Source organism: Pristis pectinata, chromosome 11 (genome assembly GCF_009764475.1).
Source record: "Pristis pectinata isolate sPriPec2 chromosome 11, sPriPec2.1.pri, whole genome shotgun sequence".
NCBI classification, from domain to species: domain Eukaryota; kingdom Metazoa; phylum Chordata; class Chondrichthyes; order Rhinopristiformes; family Pristidae; genus Pristis; species Pristis pectinata.
This window is the reverse complement of record NC_067415.1, coordinates 26,191,281-26,209,242: the sequence shown is the minus strand read 5'-3', so window position 1 is coordinate 26,209,242 and position 17,962 is coordinate 26,191,281. Positions and strand designations below refer to the sequence as shown.

Below are 17,962 nucleotides of genomic sequence, written 5' to 3'. Positions count from 1 at the left end.
CAAAAATAGGCTCAACATCATGTTCCTCTCTAGACCTTTGCTGAATCTGTGAGCTTAACATTAGGAGTGCTACAACAGCTATCTGTATGCCAGGAAAGAAAGGAAGTCAAGGAGAGCTCCTGCCCATGAATGTTATCCGGCAACTCAAGCTGGAAATGAGCCTGTGTGTGGATATCACATTCACTCATGAACAGAGCATGGGGGAACCTGGAGTATGATATTTAATCCTATTATTTTTTTTCTTTATCATGCTATCAAATAATGGGCAATTTGTATCCCAACTTCTTTTATCTGTCCCTCCCATACCCTAGATACTGCCTGAGCTACAGAAATCTGTTATTTTCAGTCTCAAACATTTCAATTGATCCAGGCTTTTGTCCCCATCTATTGGAATGTAATTCTCCTCTTCTACTCCTGGTGTCCTCCACTCATCCATCCAAGGTTGCACCTTTGGTTGGAAGTAATTAGGATGTGGGATTAGACAGTAAAATAATGATTCAGGCAGGTCTTGGGGAGTTAACAACTAAATTAAAATTGAATTAAATACCTGAGGTAAAAAATTGGCTCCTACTGGTGTTCTTTTGTGAACTTTTCAAATGCAACAGTATCCTTTTAAAGCTAGCTTGCCAAGGCTGTAAACAACATTCCAAACGTGACCTCAAGAATGCTTTCTAAAAGGTTAGGATAGTTTGCTTCAACATGTAGTCAGGATGTATGCCAGTAATGGGCTAGCCTTTTTGTGAGAGCTTCTTGTGGACCGGAAATATCAGTGAATGATCAATAATCCCACCCAAATCCTTTTCCTGTTCAACAGACAGTACCTCATGCAATCTTTTCCCATGTTTGTTATTTCACATTTATTTTCTAAATATCAATGTTCCATGTTTCAGTCCATTCACCTAATTGGTCTGACTCTTTCCCTAAATTGTCCTCGTCATTGTCCTAGTCAAGCTACCTGCGTAACTAAGCCATACATTAATAATTATCTGAAGGAGAGGAAGTTATTAGAGAAATAATGTTGGATAAGGGAGCTGAACAGAGAAAAAAGCTGCAGAAATTGGTGCTGATTGTTTCTGATCCTCATAAGTAACGTTAACACTGAACTAAAGTGTGACATTAAAGTGATAATAAACTGTGAGCAGGTGGGGGACTGTGGAGCAACTTTAGCCTGGTGAAGCAATTAAGATTCACATGGAGTGAGACAATGGTGTCCAGGGAGAGAAGAACAATGGTACATAACGGGCAATGCAGATGAGATTAAATGGTTTGGAATTCACATGCATCCATGCCAGAATTTCTAAAGTGCCCTCTTGGTACCTCCTCAACAAGCATAATGTAAGATTAGTAGATAAAATAAGATATATTTATTAGTCACATGTACATCGAAACACACAGTGAAATGAATATTTTGCGTAGTGTTCTGGGGGCAGCCCGCAAGTGTCGCCACGCTTCCGGTGCCAACATAACATGCCCACAACTTCCTAACCTGTATGTCTTTGGAAAGTGGGAGGAAACCGGAGCACCCAGAGGAAACCCACACAGACATGAGTCCACTGTGCTGAAATGGTATCGTGTTTTGGTATGCCCGTTATGTTGTGAGCTGCTCCAGTCCCAGAGGCACATGGAAGCATTAATGTAGGTCATTCGTGACAAATATAATCAGTAGTGTCAAAAGGAGCTGAGAAGTTAACAAAGGAGAAAGGGTTGGAAAAAATTGGACTCTGGTTTTGGAGGGGCATGGACTAAGAGATCTTGAGATAGGTTAAGTATTGTCTCAAGTTAAAACATAGTACCTAGCAAAGGGAACATGGTACAAACTGGTGAAAGATTTCAGATCTGTCAGGAAGTATTTAGCATAGGATTGATCTTTTGCATAGCATATTGAAAGCAAAACCCCCAAAGTTATTCAAGAGCCAATGGTGAAAAAACTGTGGGGACGAAGACCACACGGGTGCTTGGCTGATTTTGTGCGAGACTCTTGATATTCCATTGTATGCAAGGCCCAAGGTGTTGTGTGGTAGAATAGGCCTTACCTCACACGATGGGCTTTCCTCGAATATGCAGCTGGGAGAAAGGAACAAGGAGTTGGGGAAAAGGATATCAAAGGGCTGGGATAAGAGAGTCAAGGGAGTTTGAAAGCAGTTTTGAGATGACAGGGAAAAGCTGCAGGGGTAATAAGAGAGGATTGTGGAGGCAAGGGAGTTGATTGTGGGGGAGCTAGGATGGTAGGTTCACAGGAAGTGGACAAGAGATAATGGGGTGAGGTTGGATTGGTCAAAGGGATGACCCCAGGACCATGAGAATACCAGCAACAAAAGGGGTAGGTGGAGTATTCACTGTCTAAAATAAAATCAATGAAGATCGCTGCCTCACAGTGCCAAATTCCTGGGTTCAATCCTGACCTCAGGTGCTGTCTGTGTGGAGTTTGCACATTTTCCCTGTGACTACATGGGTCTCCTCTGGGTGCTCCACTTTCTTCCCACATCTCAAAGACATGTACTTTGGGTAGAGTGGGTAGAATCTTGGGGGAGCTGATGAGAAAGTAGGGAGAATAATGCAGGATTAATGTAAATGGGAAGGTGATGGTTGGTGTGGACTTGGTGGGCTGAAGGGCCTGTTTCCATGTTGTATCTCTCTATGACAAAGATGGTATCTCAGACATCCTGGCAGAAACTCAGCTCAGGCCCTCGAAATAATGGTGAAGCAGGCCTGAACCCTCGAGGGAAGCCCTGCATGGCCCAAACTGTTTGCTGCCATTTTCTGCACATTTCCATCACCAATGCATGTTTGTGCACTGGGAGCCTGCATCCAATTTCAGGAAGTCCATACAAAGTACCTGATTCTGTTTAGCAACAGGTTTTTTAAAAAATCCCTCATATAGTACTGAGAAACATTGCACACTATGATATAATTTCTAGGTCCAGCTTTCCAGGAAAAGATAAACTGAATGGTTTGATTGGGTTTTTCCTTCTCTTTATCACCATTCATAATATTGTAACAATGGTCAGGAAGGGCCTTATGCAAATATTGATATTAGTAGCACAGGCCTTTTTTCCGTAGATGATGTATTACTGGCTGACCTGCCTTGCAATCTGCAGCACTCACCCTGAACCAAGAGTCTCCTGAGGACGAGTTAACCAGGCTTGAGAGCACCTTGCTGAAATGCCTCTTACTTTGTCCAAACCAGGCAGTGGGTAGCTGCCTCCTCAATTGCTCTAACACTCTTGAACTCTTAATTTCCCAATCTACTTTGTCGTGGCCCATGCACTTTATTTGTCTATCTGCACTGCACTTTCTCTGTAACTGCAACACTGTTCTGCATTCTGTTTTGTTTTACTGCCCTGATGTAATTACGTATGGCATGATCTGTCTGGATGGTACACAAAACAAAAGCTTTTCACTGTATCCTGGTACATGTGACAATAATAACAATAATACTAACACTAACTTCTGAGGAAGCAGATGAGAATCTGCATTAAAATCAGCAGGGTGGGAAATGGGCAGTAAAACCAGATAGTGTGTCAAATGAGTGGTTAAACGGAACCACTAACTTTATATCTTGTATATTAGATTAAAGTTCCTCACATATCATTTCTTGCATTCATGTGAAAGTTACTACATAACTGCACCATTAAAATATCGTAGGCTCTTTAACATTTTAACATACTACCTTTTTAGGTAAATATTTTGTATTCTTCTTCCTGTTATCCATCTATTCATTGTTTCCTTACCTGTTGTACAGAATAATTTAAGTAAAATATTTTCAGTGTTATACAACACTGTACATTTATTCTAGTCAATTGTTTTTCATTACATATGCTGATTTTACTACTTCTCCTGGAATGGTTAGAAAAAGCACATACCTTTTTCACAGTGTGGTCCAGTAAAACCTTCAGGACACTGGCATAGGTAGAAAGACCAACGATCAAGGCAGACTCCATTGTTGGCACATGCTTTATCTTGACAAGCTCCATCCAAACGAGGACAACTATAGGTACATGGAAACTTTAAAAATCTTGAGTTTAGAATAATCTAAAGATCCTGGTCGTCTGCTTTTTACTGTCTTAGCAATAATATGGAATTACAGGAAGTATACAGCAAACAGAACCGGCATTTGAATGTCCCTTGGTTCCCAAGTCCCACATTGGTTGTTATTTTCTGAATCACATACAGTATGACTTTGTTTTACCTCTTATCAGAATGTAACACCTCACACTGACCTATACTGAAAATGATATGCTAAATCTATCCCCCTTCAGATGGACTTTTAATTTGTACCAGCCTCCTCTGTAGAGACCATTGCCTTTACCCAATTCAGGGTTTTTACAAATTTAGAAATTTGTGGTTTTGAATCAAAATCAACAATGATCCCAGCAATAATCCTTATAGGATCCCACATTCCAACTTCTGACTTTGGATAGTTTTACATTACAACACGTCATTCAGTTTCTCAGAAGCTGTCACTCAGTTTCTTCACTAGACTCCACACAGCTGAAATCCATTCTGCTGGGGAATCCACCTCTGTGATCCTGCACTAGTCAGACTGGCATAGGATTGGAATCTCTATTCACTTGACTATGGAGATTAGGAAGTAAAAGCTCATCAGCACGAAACCTAAAATCCTCTCCATAGATGCTGCCTGACCTGTGGAGAATCTCCAGCATTTTCTGTTTTTAATTTCCAGCATCTGCACTTTTTGCATAAGAGAAAGGCAAGATTTTTAAAATTTATTTTGATGTTTTTCATTATTAGTTAGTATTTTAGTCAAATTTCTTTTTAAAAATTTTAATTAATAGTTTTTATTTTAGAATTACTTAATTTTAATAGTTTTAAATGTTTGCCTCTGGGAGATATTTAAAAGCTTTGATAAATCCTCCTGAATTTGACAAGAGATGGGACCTTAGCTTTGGATCTAATCAAAGACTGTCAGTGCATTCTGAAGAAAGCCGTCCAGTATGCTGGCTGAGTCCTACTTGGCGCTGAAGCCTTGCCACCTAGCTACGGGATCAGGAAGCCCAGGGTGATTGAAGCCAAAGTTGAAAATGTTTTCTGTGCCTCATCTCATTTTCGAATTCTTGTGACACCCTGAACCAATGCCTCCAATGATGGATTTTAAAAAATATCTGATCCAGACTTCCAGACAACAAATTATTACAGTCTGCACATGCTTCCTGTCAGATCCAAACTGCTGGAGATCACCAATCAGGAACCATCAGTTTTTCTTCTCCATTACTGGGAAAACATTTCATTAGAGCAGTTCACTGAAAGGACTAGGAACTTTAAACGAGATGACAATAATATGCAGCTATTTTTGTCAGCTATTAAAACCAAGATACTATCTGAGATTTGTGTTTTGCTGGTGACTTCATAATGTAGGTCAAGGTACTGATTTTGGGCAGATTGCTCTTGATTGCATGGTGAAGGGACTGGGCTACATCTGGACACAATCCTTACAACAGGGGAGTCTGGATTATTCTGCAGAAGTTCTCTTCAGTTAGCTTCTGCCAAACAGTTCAGTTGGACCTCATCTGCTTCACCATTCACCGTGCCATCAGTGCTATCAATGAGGCTCATTTCACAACATTTCTCATTCCTTGTGTTGATTGGGTTGCAAAGCAAAGTTATGCAGCTCGTGCAGCACACAAAAATAAGTTGAAAAATCCTTTGTGGGCTTTTATGGAGAAAATTATCTGACTCCTTGGAATTGGTGTTGCGCATTAGTAACCCATTCACTGGGCATACTAATGTAGTAGTGCACAGCCTGCAGGAACCTGCACAGCCATTGACTCCACTGCTAAGTTCATGAGGCTCACTTTCTAGGCTTCCAGGATATTGGAGTTAGGCCCCTGGATTGTTTAAATGAGAAACCAAGCTCAGAAAAATAGATCAGCTCCTATTGCCTGTTCCGTTCAGAACTTTTCTCTGGTGGTCATCAAGCTGAAATAGTTTTTGAAAAATGTATACAGGATATAAGACAACCCACTCAGTTAGAGTTGTGGTCAGCCACTATAGGTCCAGTCCAACTCTACCCACTCTAATCCCTTCATCCCTCTGGCAGTTACAGAAGGACTGCAGCCAACAAGGCAGAAGACCAGAAATTAAAGACTCTACTCAGGTAGACTGCCTATGGCGGTCTGGGATTGCAGCTCATGCAAAGTAACCTGATAAGAACCAGAAATCAGCACCCATTCAGTCTCTTGCCTTGGACATTTGCTGGTTATCCAGTGCTGAATTTGGTCTTGAAGGATGGTTCAAACTAATTCCTATCTCAGCAGCCACGAACCTCCAACTAAGAAGAAACCACCTCTGAAACTTTATTGTTGAAAAAGGCAATATTTTCAACAAATTTCAATTGTGTATCATTCTTAATAATTATATGAAAGATAATGATTGTATAATTTATGGATAATAAACACAAATTATTTCACAATGATAGTATGTCACACTTCTTCAGCATAAACATTATTGCATTTCAAGGAGAGCCTGTTCTAACATTCTCAGCACAAAATCAAACTGTAGCTGTTCTCACCCCCACTTAAGAAATAATGAACATATATTGTAGACAATAATACATGAAGTTATAACTCCACTGCTAGTACTAGAATATAGATGGGAAGCTGCCTGTGTATTTCTTTAGTTTCATTTCCCTGCTCTCAAAATGTTTATGAAGACTGGTTCCTCTTGTCCTGGTAGCAGAATTACAGACCCAGAAAACATGGCTAAATGGTCAGCTCTATAAAAGCACTTTATTCATTGCCTGCCAATGAAAATTAGTTAGTGGAGGGCAACAAACATTTTGGTTGAGGTGGTCTGTAGGATAGGGTGGGGCTTGGCAGCGATCAATGCACCCAAGGCTGGAGGTGAGAGCCTAAGGGAGAATAGGGCAAGTAAATGGGGACCAGAAAAGTAATGATGAAGCAAGGCTCGCAGGCTCTGGCAGGCGTGTTACTGCATGAAATACAATGGGTGGTATGGGTTATGTGTGCCCAAAAACAACTACAAAAGTGACATCCTGCTGTGCATGGCATGTTATTGATCACCAGTTTGCCAATCTGGGCACCTCTGTCCATCAGCATATCAGATCTGTGTATGGCCTGAGAGTAATTAAAAATGAAAGATAATTAAAAATGTGATCCTTGTGAACCATGTTGCAAGTCCCTAGTTTTTAATTACCTTTTACTTTTCGTTGACATTGAATTGGGTGGCAAACAAAACATGCTGCTTAGTGTTAGGTTTGGGTCGCTTATTTGGTCTTTAGGATAGGTGAGGCAGATTGAATAACCTCAGGAAAGCAACTCCATCACTAATCTCCCAGAGCCAGGACTAAAAGAGCATCAGACAAATTTAAGCAATGTTTCTTCCTCTGCAATCCAAGCTGCAATACTGTTCACCATAAACACAGAGTCATGATCGGATGTCATGGGCTGCAATGCTGGACTTAGACTTATTCTTCAAAATGAGAAAAAACTCTTCAGTTTTTCAAAAACTGTGAATTGACAAGTAGAAGTTTCAATAGGCATGTGGCAGATTCAGCAACCTACCCAATCTGTCAGCATTTAAAAATACTCTCCTTCCATTTTGTGTACCAGTGTGGATGAGCTCACGTTTTTCCACATGATGTTCTACCTGCTATGTTCTCACCAATTCACTCAGCTTGTTTACATCCCCTTGAAGCCTCTTTACATCCTCCACCGCATTCACGGTTTGGTCTTCATTTAATATTATTGCAAACTTGGAACGGTGACATTTGTGAACATTCTACATACAAAGGCTTATCCTTGTCTGGGCCCAGTGTGAAAAGCTAGTGAGCGAGTTGGAAATGGGGCTGGACATTTTGTGGAAGCTTATCTGTTGTTTAAAGTCAATTGAAACACTACTAACATGTAAGTGCTTTTGCGTCCAAACATTTCCATGAGAGCTTTGTTACTTTTAGCTACCAGAATAGATTAGCAATTAAGAAATGATGAAATCTTGAAGGTTTCTCTAATTAGGTATCAAATAACTATTAACAATTTGCTGATTGTCAACAATATCATTCCATGTAATCTGAGCTTCAAGTCATCAACCGTATTTTGCATGTTAAAGACCATCCTATTCCTAGAAGCTCCATTCCCCTCTCCATGATGAAATGGAAGCTGACTGGATTTCTGCTCACACCTTTCACTCTGCCCCAAAGACTGACCTCCATGGGTCAGGAGTCACCAAATTTTACAGAGCATGAGTGCAGTCATTAATTTGGGAGTGCGGGGGTGGAGAAGGTGGTGGGACATTTATAAGGGCAGGGAAACACAGATGAAGGAGTTACAGACTTTGTAGATCTTGATAAAAGCTGAGCCCTGCACTGATGACTGTGAAGGGTTCACATATATGTCCCTATATGTTCTTTGTTGAACTGGGCCCAAACATGGATATGCAGATCTTCTTCCTGAGACAGGCCTTTGTACATGGAATGCTCACCACTGGAACTGCATGGAAATAGGCATTACACATAAAGGAAAACTCACTCAAAATGAATCAATCATTGGTAAATGTCTAGAGAGTGGAAGCTTTTAGTCTTCCTTTTCTTCTGAATTTGTTGGGGGAGAGATGCTTATTCTACTGGCCCTCTATTGTCTACAGGAATTGAAAGGGCAGGAACAGCAGCAACAGTAAGGGCCTGCTGCCAAGAATAACATACAGGCAAGCAAGGAGTGCATGGCAGATAAATAATAAAACTATCCCATCCGTCCTTGAAATGACCTCCTCCATTCTATTACTAATACTTCTACCACCACTATTAAAATGGTGATCCTGAAAAGTGATGGCAAAGTGGGCTGGATAGAAAGGAAGTAGGTTTGGACTCCAGGTGAATGGAGAGATAAAATGGGCAGTCAATGCATGATCTTGAGTCAGTCTGGACTGCTGTATCTTAGGCTGGATCATGGAGGAGTTTTAGATTTCATATAGTGTATAAATTATCTTAATAAAACCATCATAATGTTCAGCATTATTTAGTTGAGTAGTTATGAATAAATCTATGATCAGTTAATTTGGGGTAATGCTGTAATGATAATATTTTCCATTTCCATCTTTAAAAACTGTGCAAAATTGTCTCAGAGATAAGGTATATTATACCTTCTATTAACTAGCCAGGTTATTACTGGCACTGTGCCAATTAATTTATTGCCCTGGATTGCAAAAGTCTAGTGTATGAAACAACAGTTACCACAAAACACTCAAAATATTATAAATATCGAAAGCAAAATAAGAAATACAATTATTCTCCAAATGAATATTGCATACTTTATATTGCTTCAGGCACATAACATTAATAAAACCAGTCTGATGGAACATGAGCCAGGTTCCTTGTGACAAAACAGCATTTGACAGTTAATATTCACAGCTGACATAAGTGGAATAAAAATGTATAGCCCTTTGTCTGTCTATAATTAATTTGTTATTGATGAACAATTAATATTTATCTAATTACCAACAAATCTTTCTGCCTAAAGGCTGGCATGAAATGAACAGATCATTTCACTTCATTGAAGCAGTTTCATTGTTTAGGCTCAGGATATTCATTGTGCAATATTAATTTGTACTTAATAAGGTAAAATATGAGACTATTTGGAAACAGGAAAAGAGCACTCTGTGCATTGAATAGAAAGTTAGATATTAAAAAAATATATTGGGGATTAAAAACAAAACAACTTGATTTCAATATTAGATTTAATCTTCTTCAGCAGAGGAAAGCTTTTTTTGGATTTGAAATTTATTGATTTATATTTACGTATAGGCATTCAAGGAGAATATCTGACCTCCAATGTCAAGTATTGATAATGATTACCACCTGTTTTGAGTGTTGGTACGGCAAAGGACCCAACAATTGTGATTAATCTGTGGTATCTCATTCTTTGGTCTGTTCTGGGTTGCATATAATTCTAATTGTACAAGGATGTCATGGGAGTTTTACCGAAAGTGTTAATGCTGTACAAGGATGAATGGATGAAGGGAGCTGACATTCTGAGCTAGATAAGGGATGTATAAAGACCTTACACACTAGTTGTCAAGAAGTGGCCCCTGTACCACACACAGACTTGAACTGCCCTGGACATGATTCTAGGATTGCAGTAGACATGATAAAACAAAGGAATTTTGTCTTCAGACAGTCTGAGGGAGGACCAAAAAGATAGCATTGGTAATTTATGGCTGAGGAAAAGCAGACAAGAGCATTATTGTGCTGATGACAAGATTCACAGATTGGGAAGAGATTCAAAGCCTGAGAAAAGACAGTGCGGTTATAGACAGAATGAGATCAAAAAGCAAAGAGTCTCTCACATGAGATACCCAGAGGATTATCCCCAAAAAGCTAAAGCAATAAGAGTTGAGAAGCTGCATGGAAGAACTGGCAGCTGGTGATGAAGGTTTAAAACATTTTTCCAGCATTGCTTCTGTTGAGTGACATAAATGCTCACAATGTAATACTTCAATACACTTTGGGACCAATTTTCCACAGCTTGTGTGAATTATGTTTAAACTGGTAAGTGCTGGTGCAATCCCACCCAAATTAAAAAATGCTCACATGTTTTGGGTCTACTCACTCCATCATTATTCATAGATCCAGGTAAAAGCGAGAGAAACATACTGATAATAATAGTGGGTGGATAATTAAATTTTAAAGATGGGTAAAACCATAGCCTGGAAACTGGATTGAAAAGATGTTTATTTCAGTGCTGCACAATTAAAATATATGGATCGGAATCTGAGGACAGAAGGCAGACACGTTCATTAGCAAAGCATCTGCAGAGACATTCCATCCCACCTGGATCTTTCTGATGAACACCATATTGGCAGGCTTATCTTTTCCAAGATTATCATCAATGTTACATGTGGCATTCTGTGGGAAAAATTCAGTCACACTCTCAAGCTTGGGCAGCCTTCTCTGTGAAGGAAGTCAAGGTCATGTTGCCTGAGTTTCTTTACCACAGGATCATTACAAGTGGCTGCAGCAGACTTTCACCATGTCTCCCGTCTTGCTGCTAACCACGGCATCACAGAGGTCACCCAGGCACACTGCTCAAGGAGAAATTATTTCATTCACTTTGACATCAGAGAAGGACAAGTAACCAGCATTGTTGGCTTCCCACAAATGCAGACAGCCATTGACTGGAATCCTGTACACATAAGGGCTCTTCTTAATAACCCAGAACTTTTTATGAACAGGTAATGTTTCCACTCACTCAATGTCCAGGTTACACAAACAACTTTGTGATAGTGAATGTCATAATTCTGGTAAATACACAAGGCTCTTTCACCTTGACGGAGCCTGCATTGCCATATGCTTTCAGTGGCTGGTGTGCCTTGGATTCAAGGGCTACTATTTACTTGCCTGGCTGGTCCCACTAGTGTGATCTCCAGGCACAGCAGCTGAGCAAAGATACAACGAAAGCCACCAAAATACTGGGATCAAAGCAGAAAATACCACGTCTCCTGAAGGTGAGATGTCATCCCCTGGTTTGATCCAGAGACTTCCCGTCGCTCTTTGCAGCACACTACACAACCCCAACAATCAAAGCTGCCACTGCTGGAGAAGTGGAGGCCAAGGTATGAGATGTGGAACCTGGAGTTGTATGAGGAAGAGGAGCACAAGGATGAAGATGGACACCAGGACTGTGCCTGCTCATATCCAGAGTTCCCTCCCTCAGCTTAGTGGAGAAGGCAGGCAGTGAGTGCATGGGATACAAGGGACCCTTGACAGAGAGATGATTTTCATAAGAAGCCTGAAAAATAAAGCTCTCTAATTTAAACCAGTTTTCCATCCCCATACCATAATCCTCAACACCAACATAGTTCACTGATAAACAGTTGGGAGAGACCAGGTAATGTATTGAATCCCTGGCTCCTCCTATGCAGGTTCACCGACACTGATCATAGTACATCAATGAATGTTTCCTTGATCCTGTGACAGAAATGGATTGTTGCAATATCTCCGTATTTCCTGATGAGTTACACATTGGTTAAACTACTACGATCTGTGCACAAAATACACTTTCCTCTGATCAACTCAACTGTGCGGATTTAAATATTGGTTGAGATCTTGAATCCTTTGGACTGCTGCTCAATATCAAGACTGGCTAGTCAGCATTGTAGCCACAGCAACTGAAAGTAATGCACATAAAAACACATTGATCAATTTAGCATTTAATAGGGAAGCAGATATACTGAGAGCCTAATTCTTCCAGTCAATGAAGTAGGAAATCAGAAATTCCTCATGAGGTTCCAATTACAGCAATTTTAAGCAAATGCACCAATTGACCCTTTCATGATGTACAATAGGGCACAGCTGATCACGTAATAGCTTGATCAAGGTATTAGATACAGTAAGGGCCATGGGCCCTGACAACATTTGGGCAATAATGCTGAAGACTTGTGCTCCAGAACTTGTCCTTAGCCAAGCTGTTCCAGTACAGCTACAATGTTGGCATCTACCTGACAATGTGGAAAATTGCCCAGCTATGTCCTGTCCACAAGAACTGCCCCATCAGTCTACTCTCAATCATCAACAAAGTGATGGAAGGAATAATCGATAGTACTATCAAGCGGTACTTGCTTAGCAACAACCTGCGCACAGAAGCTCAGTCTGGGTTCCACCAAAATCACTCAGCTCCTGACCTCATTATAGCCTTGGTCCAAACATGGGCAAAAGAGCTGAATTCCAGAGGTGAAGTGAGAGTAAATGCCCTTGACACCAAGACAGCATTTGATTGAGTATGGTATCAAGGAGCACTGGCTAAACTGCAGTCAATGGGGACTAGGAAGATACCCTTTGCTGGTTAGAATCATACCGAGCACAAAGGAAGATGGTTGTGGCGGGTGGAGGTCAATCAGCCACAGGACATGCTGTGTGCAATGTCTCACCGAAATGTGGCTTACACCTGCTTCACTCAGATTGTGTCATACAATCTGAGGGCTTCTCAATCCACCGAATGGACGGTACAGCATCCCCGGGCAAGGTTAGAGGTGGAGGTATCTGCTTCTTCATCAATAACTCATGGTGCTCGGACATGTCGGTCCTGCGAGCTGCTCACCCAGCCTGGAATATCTAACGGTGAAGTGCTGACCAGACTACCTGCCAAGGGAGTTCACTTCAGCTATCCTGACGGCGGTCTACATCCCATCCCAGACAGACATGAAGCCTGCACTCGGTGAACTATACTCCATGGTCAACAGCCTTGAAACAGGATTTCCCAAGGACCTCTTCATTACTGCAGGCGACTTCGACCAGGCCTACTTCAAGAATGTGTTACCAAAATACTACCAGCACGTCTCCTGTCCCACCAGGGGCCCAAACACCCTTGACCATTGCTATACAACCATCAAAGATACATATCGAGCCAGCTCTTGCCCTCACTTTGGTAAGTCAGACCACCAGGCTGTGCTCCTTCTCCCTGCATACAAACACAAGCTGAAATATGAGGATCCAGTACAGAAAGTACAGACAGTGCTGGTCTGAGGAAATAGATGAGCTTCTACATGACTACTTTGAGTCAGCAGACTGGTCCATGTTCAAAGACTCAGCTGCCAGCCTAGATGAGTATGTCATCACCATCATGGACTTTATCAGCAAGTGTGTTGAGGACTGTGTACCAAAGAGGACAACCCGAGAGTTCACAAACCGGAACCGGGAGATCCACTCCCTACTGAAGTGTAGGATTGCAGCATTCAAATCAGGTGACCCTGACCTATACGAGAAATTGAGATACGATCTCTCTAAAGGTATCAGAGATGCCAAGAGACAATACTGGTCCAAAGTAGAGTCCCAGACCAGCCGTCAGTTGTGGCAGGGTTTACATGCTATAATGGGCTATAAAATGAAGTCGGGCAGCATCGCCGAAAGAGCACATCCCTTCCCGATGAGCTTAACGCATTCTATGCACGTTTTGAACAGAAGGGGATTGGTTTGTCACCACCCACCATGACAGCCTCCAATGAACCTGAACCCATGGTCACTATTCCGATCAGTCTTCCGGAGAGTGACCCCTGGAAAGCACCTGGCCCGGATGGTGTCCCTGGTTGTGTCCTTCGATCCTGTGCAAATCAGCTGGCGGGGCTATTTGCAGACATTTTTATCCTCTCCCTGCTTCAATTTGAGGTTCCCATCTGCTGTAAGAAGACCATTATCATCCTGGTGCCTAAGAACAACAAGGTAACGTGCCTTAATGACTACTGCCCAGTGGCTCTGACATTCACCATAATGAAGTGCTTTGAGAGGCTGGTCATGGCACACATTAACTCCACCCTCCCAGACAACCCCGACCCACTGCAATTCGCCTACTGCCAAAACAAGTCTATGGGAGATGCCATCTCCCTGGCCTACACTCTTCTCTAGAGCACCTGGACGGTAAAGACACCTACATTAGACTATTGTTTATTGACAACAGCTCTGCCTTCAATACTATAATTCCAAGCAACCTCATCACCAAACTCCGAGACCTGGGACTCAACACCTCCCTTTGCAACTGGATTCTTGACTTCTTGACTAACAGACCACAATCAGTGAGGATAGGCAGCAATACCTCTGCCACGATTATTCTCAACACTGGTGCCCCACAAGGCTGCATCCTCAGCCCTTTACTCTACTCCCTATACACCCATGACTGTGTGGCCAGATTCTGCTCTAACTCCATCTACAAGTTTGCAGATGATACCACCGTAGTGGGCTGTATCTCAAATAACGATGAGTCAGAGTACAGGAAGGAGATAGAGAGCTTAGTGACATGGTGTCATGACAACAACCTTTCCCTCAATGTCAGCAAAACAAAAGAGCTGGTCATTGACTTTCAGGAAGGGGTGTGGTGCACATGCACCTGTCTACGTCAATGGTGCTGAGGTCGGGAGGGTTGAGAGCTTCAAGTTCCTTGGAGTGAACATCACCAATAGCCTGTCCTGGTCCAACCACATAGATGCCACGGCCAAGAAAGTTCACCAGCGACTCTGCTTCCTCAGTAGGCTAAAGAAATATGGCATGTCCCCTTTGACACTCACCAACTTTTATTGATGCATCCTATCTGGATGCATCACGGCTTGGTATGGCAACTGTTCTGTCCGGGACTACAAGAGACTGCAGAGAGTTGCAGACACAGCTCAGCACGTCATGGAAACCAGCCTCCTCCCCATGGACTCTGTCTATACCTCTCACTGCCTTGGTGAAGCAGTCAGCATAATCAAAGACCCCACCCACCTGGGACATTTTCCCTCCTCCCCTCTCCCATCAGGCAGAAGACGCAGGAGCCTGAGGGCACACACCACCAGGCTCAGGACAGCTTCTATCCTGCTGTTATAAGACTATTGAACGGTTCCCTAGTACAATAGATGGACTCTTGACCTCACAATCTACCTCTTTATGACCTTGCATCTTATTGTCTACTTGCACTGCACTTTCTCTGTAGCTGTGACACTTTACTTTCAGTCTGCAATGTTTTACCTTTTACTACCTCAATGCACTGTGTAATGAAATGATGTGTACGAATGGAATGCAAGACAAGTTTTTCACTGTACCTTGGTACAAGTGACAATAATAAACCAATTCCATTTCCAATTCTGATTCTATATTTACCCATATCCAGTTCCAGCACAAATATGAAGTAGATGCCGTATTTTCCATTTTTACAGTTTGCCTTTGTATGTAAATAATAATCTTCATCTAGTCTAACAAAGCAATCAAATTGTAATGGGACTCTTCAACAGAAAAAGGTAATTTTTACAAAATTCCACTTGTGACAGGAAGATAAAACTTCAAATTTAACATATAATTCTATGAATTAAAATAGTGCAGTATCCCTGCATGGAGAACACCTACTGTACATGTCTGCAATTGTAAATTACAGTTTGTAGATTGAACTTGAATGTAAAATTTATATTATGCATTGAGGGAACCTAGTTATACTCCATTCTTACCAGTGCAACAAGGTCTGTGGAATTCTGAGGATAGAAAATTGCAGCATTGCAGAAATGCTAGTAAAGATTTTGCATGGGATAACACTACAAGGAGTGGGTTGTGCATTATGCCTCCTGGTTTGTATCTGTGACACAAAATACTGAAAACACATTTTTCAGAGCTAACTTAAGAACTCCTTCTCTGCACCCATGCTGCATAGTCTCAACATTCCCTGAATTAGGATAATTAAAACAACAGCGCTACCAAGATTCCGAAGAATGTACACATAGTGCTAAATCTATATACAGTAAACAGAAAAATGTTGAAAAATACACAGCTCTTTTTAATTTCCATTCAATGTCAAAAAGGGTAACTACTGCAGAGATACAGAACCTATAAAACCCTTAACAATTTAGTAAAAACATCATGCTCCAAATTGAAGAGTATTTCTCACTTGTAACAAGGAATTCGATGTAGGCAAAGGGCAAGCCTGATTACAGTGTACTCTAAATTGCAGCATTCTGATGCTAATATTCAAAACCTCTCCTGTGACTATTTGCAAGTTTATATTCAATGCCAGTATAATTGGTAACCAAGCTTTGAATCAGTAAACGGCAGAAACTAGACCCAAAATGCACCAGGTGGATAGTCTTGTTGCAATTTACCTGCAATAAATGTATACAGAAATGCATACGTAAACATCCCAGCAGAGGTAGTGTCCTCAGGGTAATGTACTAGGCCCAACTATCTTCAGCTGTTTCATCAATGACCTTCCTTCAATTGTAAGATCAGAAGTACAGATGTTCATTGATCATTGCACAATGTTCAGCACCATTTATGACTCCTCAGCTAATGAAGCAGTCCATAATCAAATGCAGCAAGACATGGACAATATCCAGGCCTGGGCTGATAGGTGGCAAGTAACATTTGTGCCAGGCAATGATGATATCCAACAAGAGAAAATCCAGCTATCACTCCCTGCCATTCAATGGCATTACCATTGCTGAATCTCCCAATGTCAATATCCCTGGGATTATCATTGACCAGAAGTTGCACTGGAGTAGCCATATAGAAATGTGGCTACAAGAGCAGGTCAGAGGCTAGGAATCCTGTGGCGAGTAACTCACCTCCTAATTCCATAAAGCCTGTCCACCATCTACAAGGCTCAAGTCAGAAGTGTGATGGAACACTCTCCACTTGCCTGGATGAGTGCAGCTTCAGCAACACTCAAGAGGCTTGTCACCATACAGCAGCCTGCTTGATAGGTGCCCCATCCACAATCATTCACTGACTCCACCGCTGACACACAGTAGCAGCAGTTTGTACTATCTACAGGCTGTACTTCAGCAATTCACCAAGACTCCTTAGATTGCAACTTCCAAACCCACGATGTAGAAGGACAAAGGCAGCAAAACCATGGGAACACCACCTCCTGGAAGTAGCCCTCCAAGCCACACACCATTCTGACTTGGAAATATATCACCATTCCTTTACCATGGCTGGGTCAAAATCCTGGCGTCCCTCTCCTACAGCATTGTGGGCATACTCACACTTCATGGACTGCAGTGGTTGAAGAAGGCAGCTCAGCACCACCTTCTCCAGGCAAATGAGGGATGGGCATTAAATGCCAGTGCAGCCTGTGAAGCCCACATCCCTTGAGTGAAAAGAAAAGCAGTAGAAACGCTACATTTCACTCAGCTCACAACAACTTTTGTCAGCTTAGATGTAGGTTTGTTATGAATCAAATGACAGAAATTGTTTGCTATGATTCATCAACTGTCCCATTATTATTGTATCACCTGCCACCGGAGGGAGGGAGAGAGAGAGGGAGGGGGAGGAAGAGAAAAGAACAGAAAATGCTAGAATGAGAAACCAAAACCATAATTTTAGACTATTTACTTGATTTTCAAACATTTATTTCAGCTGCATGGTGTCAAAGTTGCAGTTGTAAGGCTTCTCCAGATATCAAACTAATTGTGATATTAAGGATTATTTTAGCTCTACAGCATTGGACCTGAAATATTAAAATTGATTGGTGAGGGAGCT

The 17,962-nt window shown here is 41.6% G+C and overlaps 1 protein-coding gene across 5 annotated transcripts in view; it reads right to left on the bottom strand.

Annotated features, from left to right (window-relative positions):
* LOC127576201 (protocadherin Fat 4-like) overlaps window positions 1-17,962 on the bottom strand; it is a 108,927-nt gene that overhangs the window by 23,516 nt on the left and 67,449 nt on the right. For 4 of the 5 annotated variants that reach the window (XM_052026615.1, XM_052026617.1, XM_052026618.1 and 1 more), the window contains exon 12: window positions 3,864-3,988. The exons of the other annotated variant lie outside the window; for it this stretch is intronic. In XM_052026615.1, coding sequence (XP_051882575.1) covers window positions 3,864-3,988 — 125 coding nt within the window. The remainder of the gene's footprint in view (window positions 1-3,863; window positions 3,989-17,962) is intronic. 5 annotated transcript variants of the gene reach the window in all.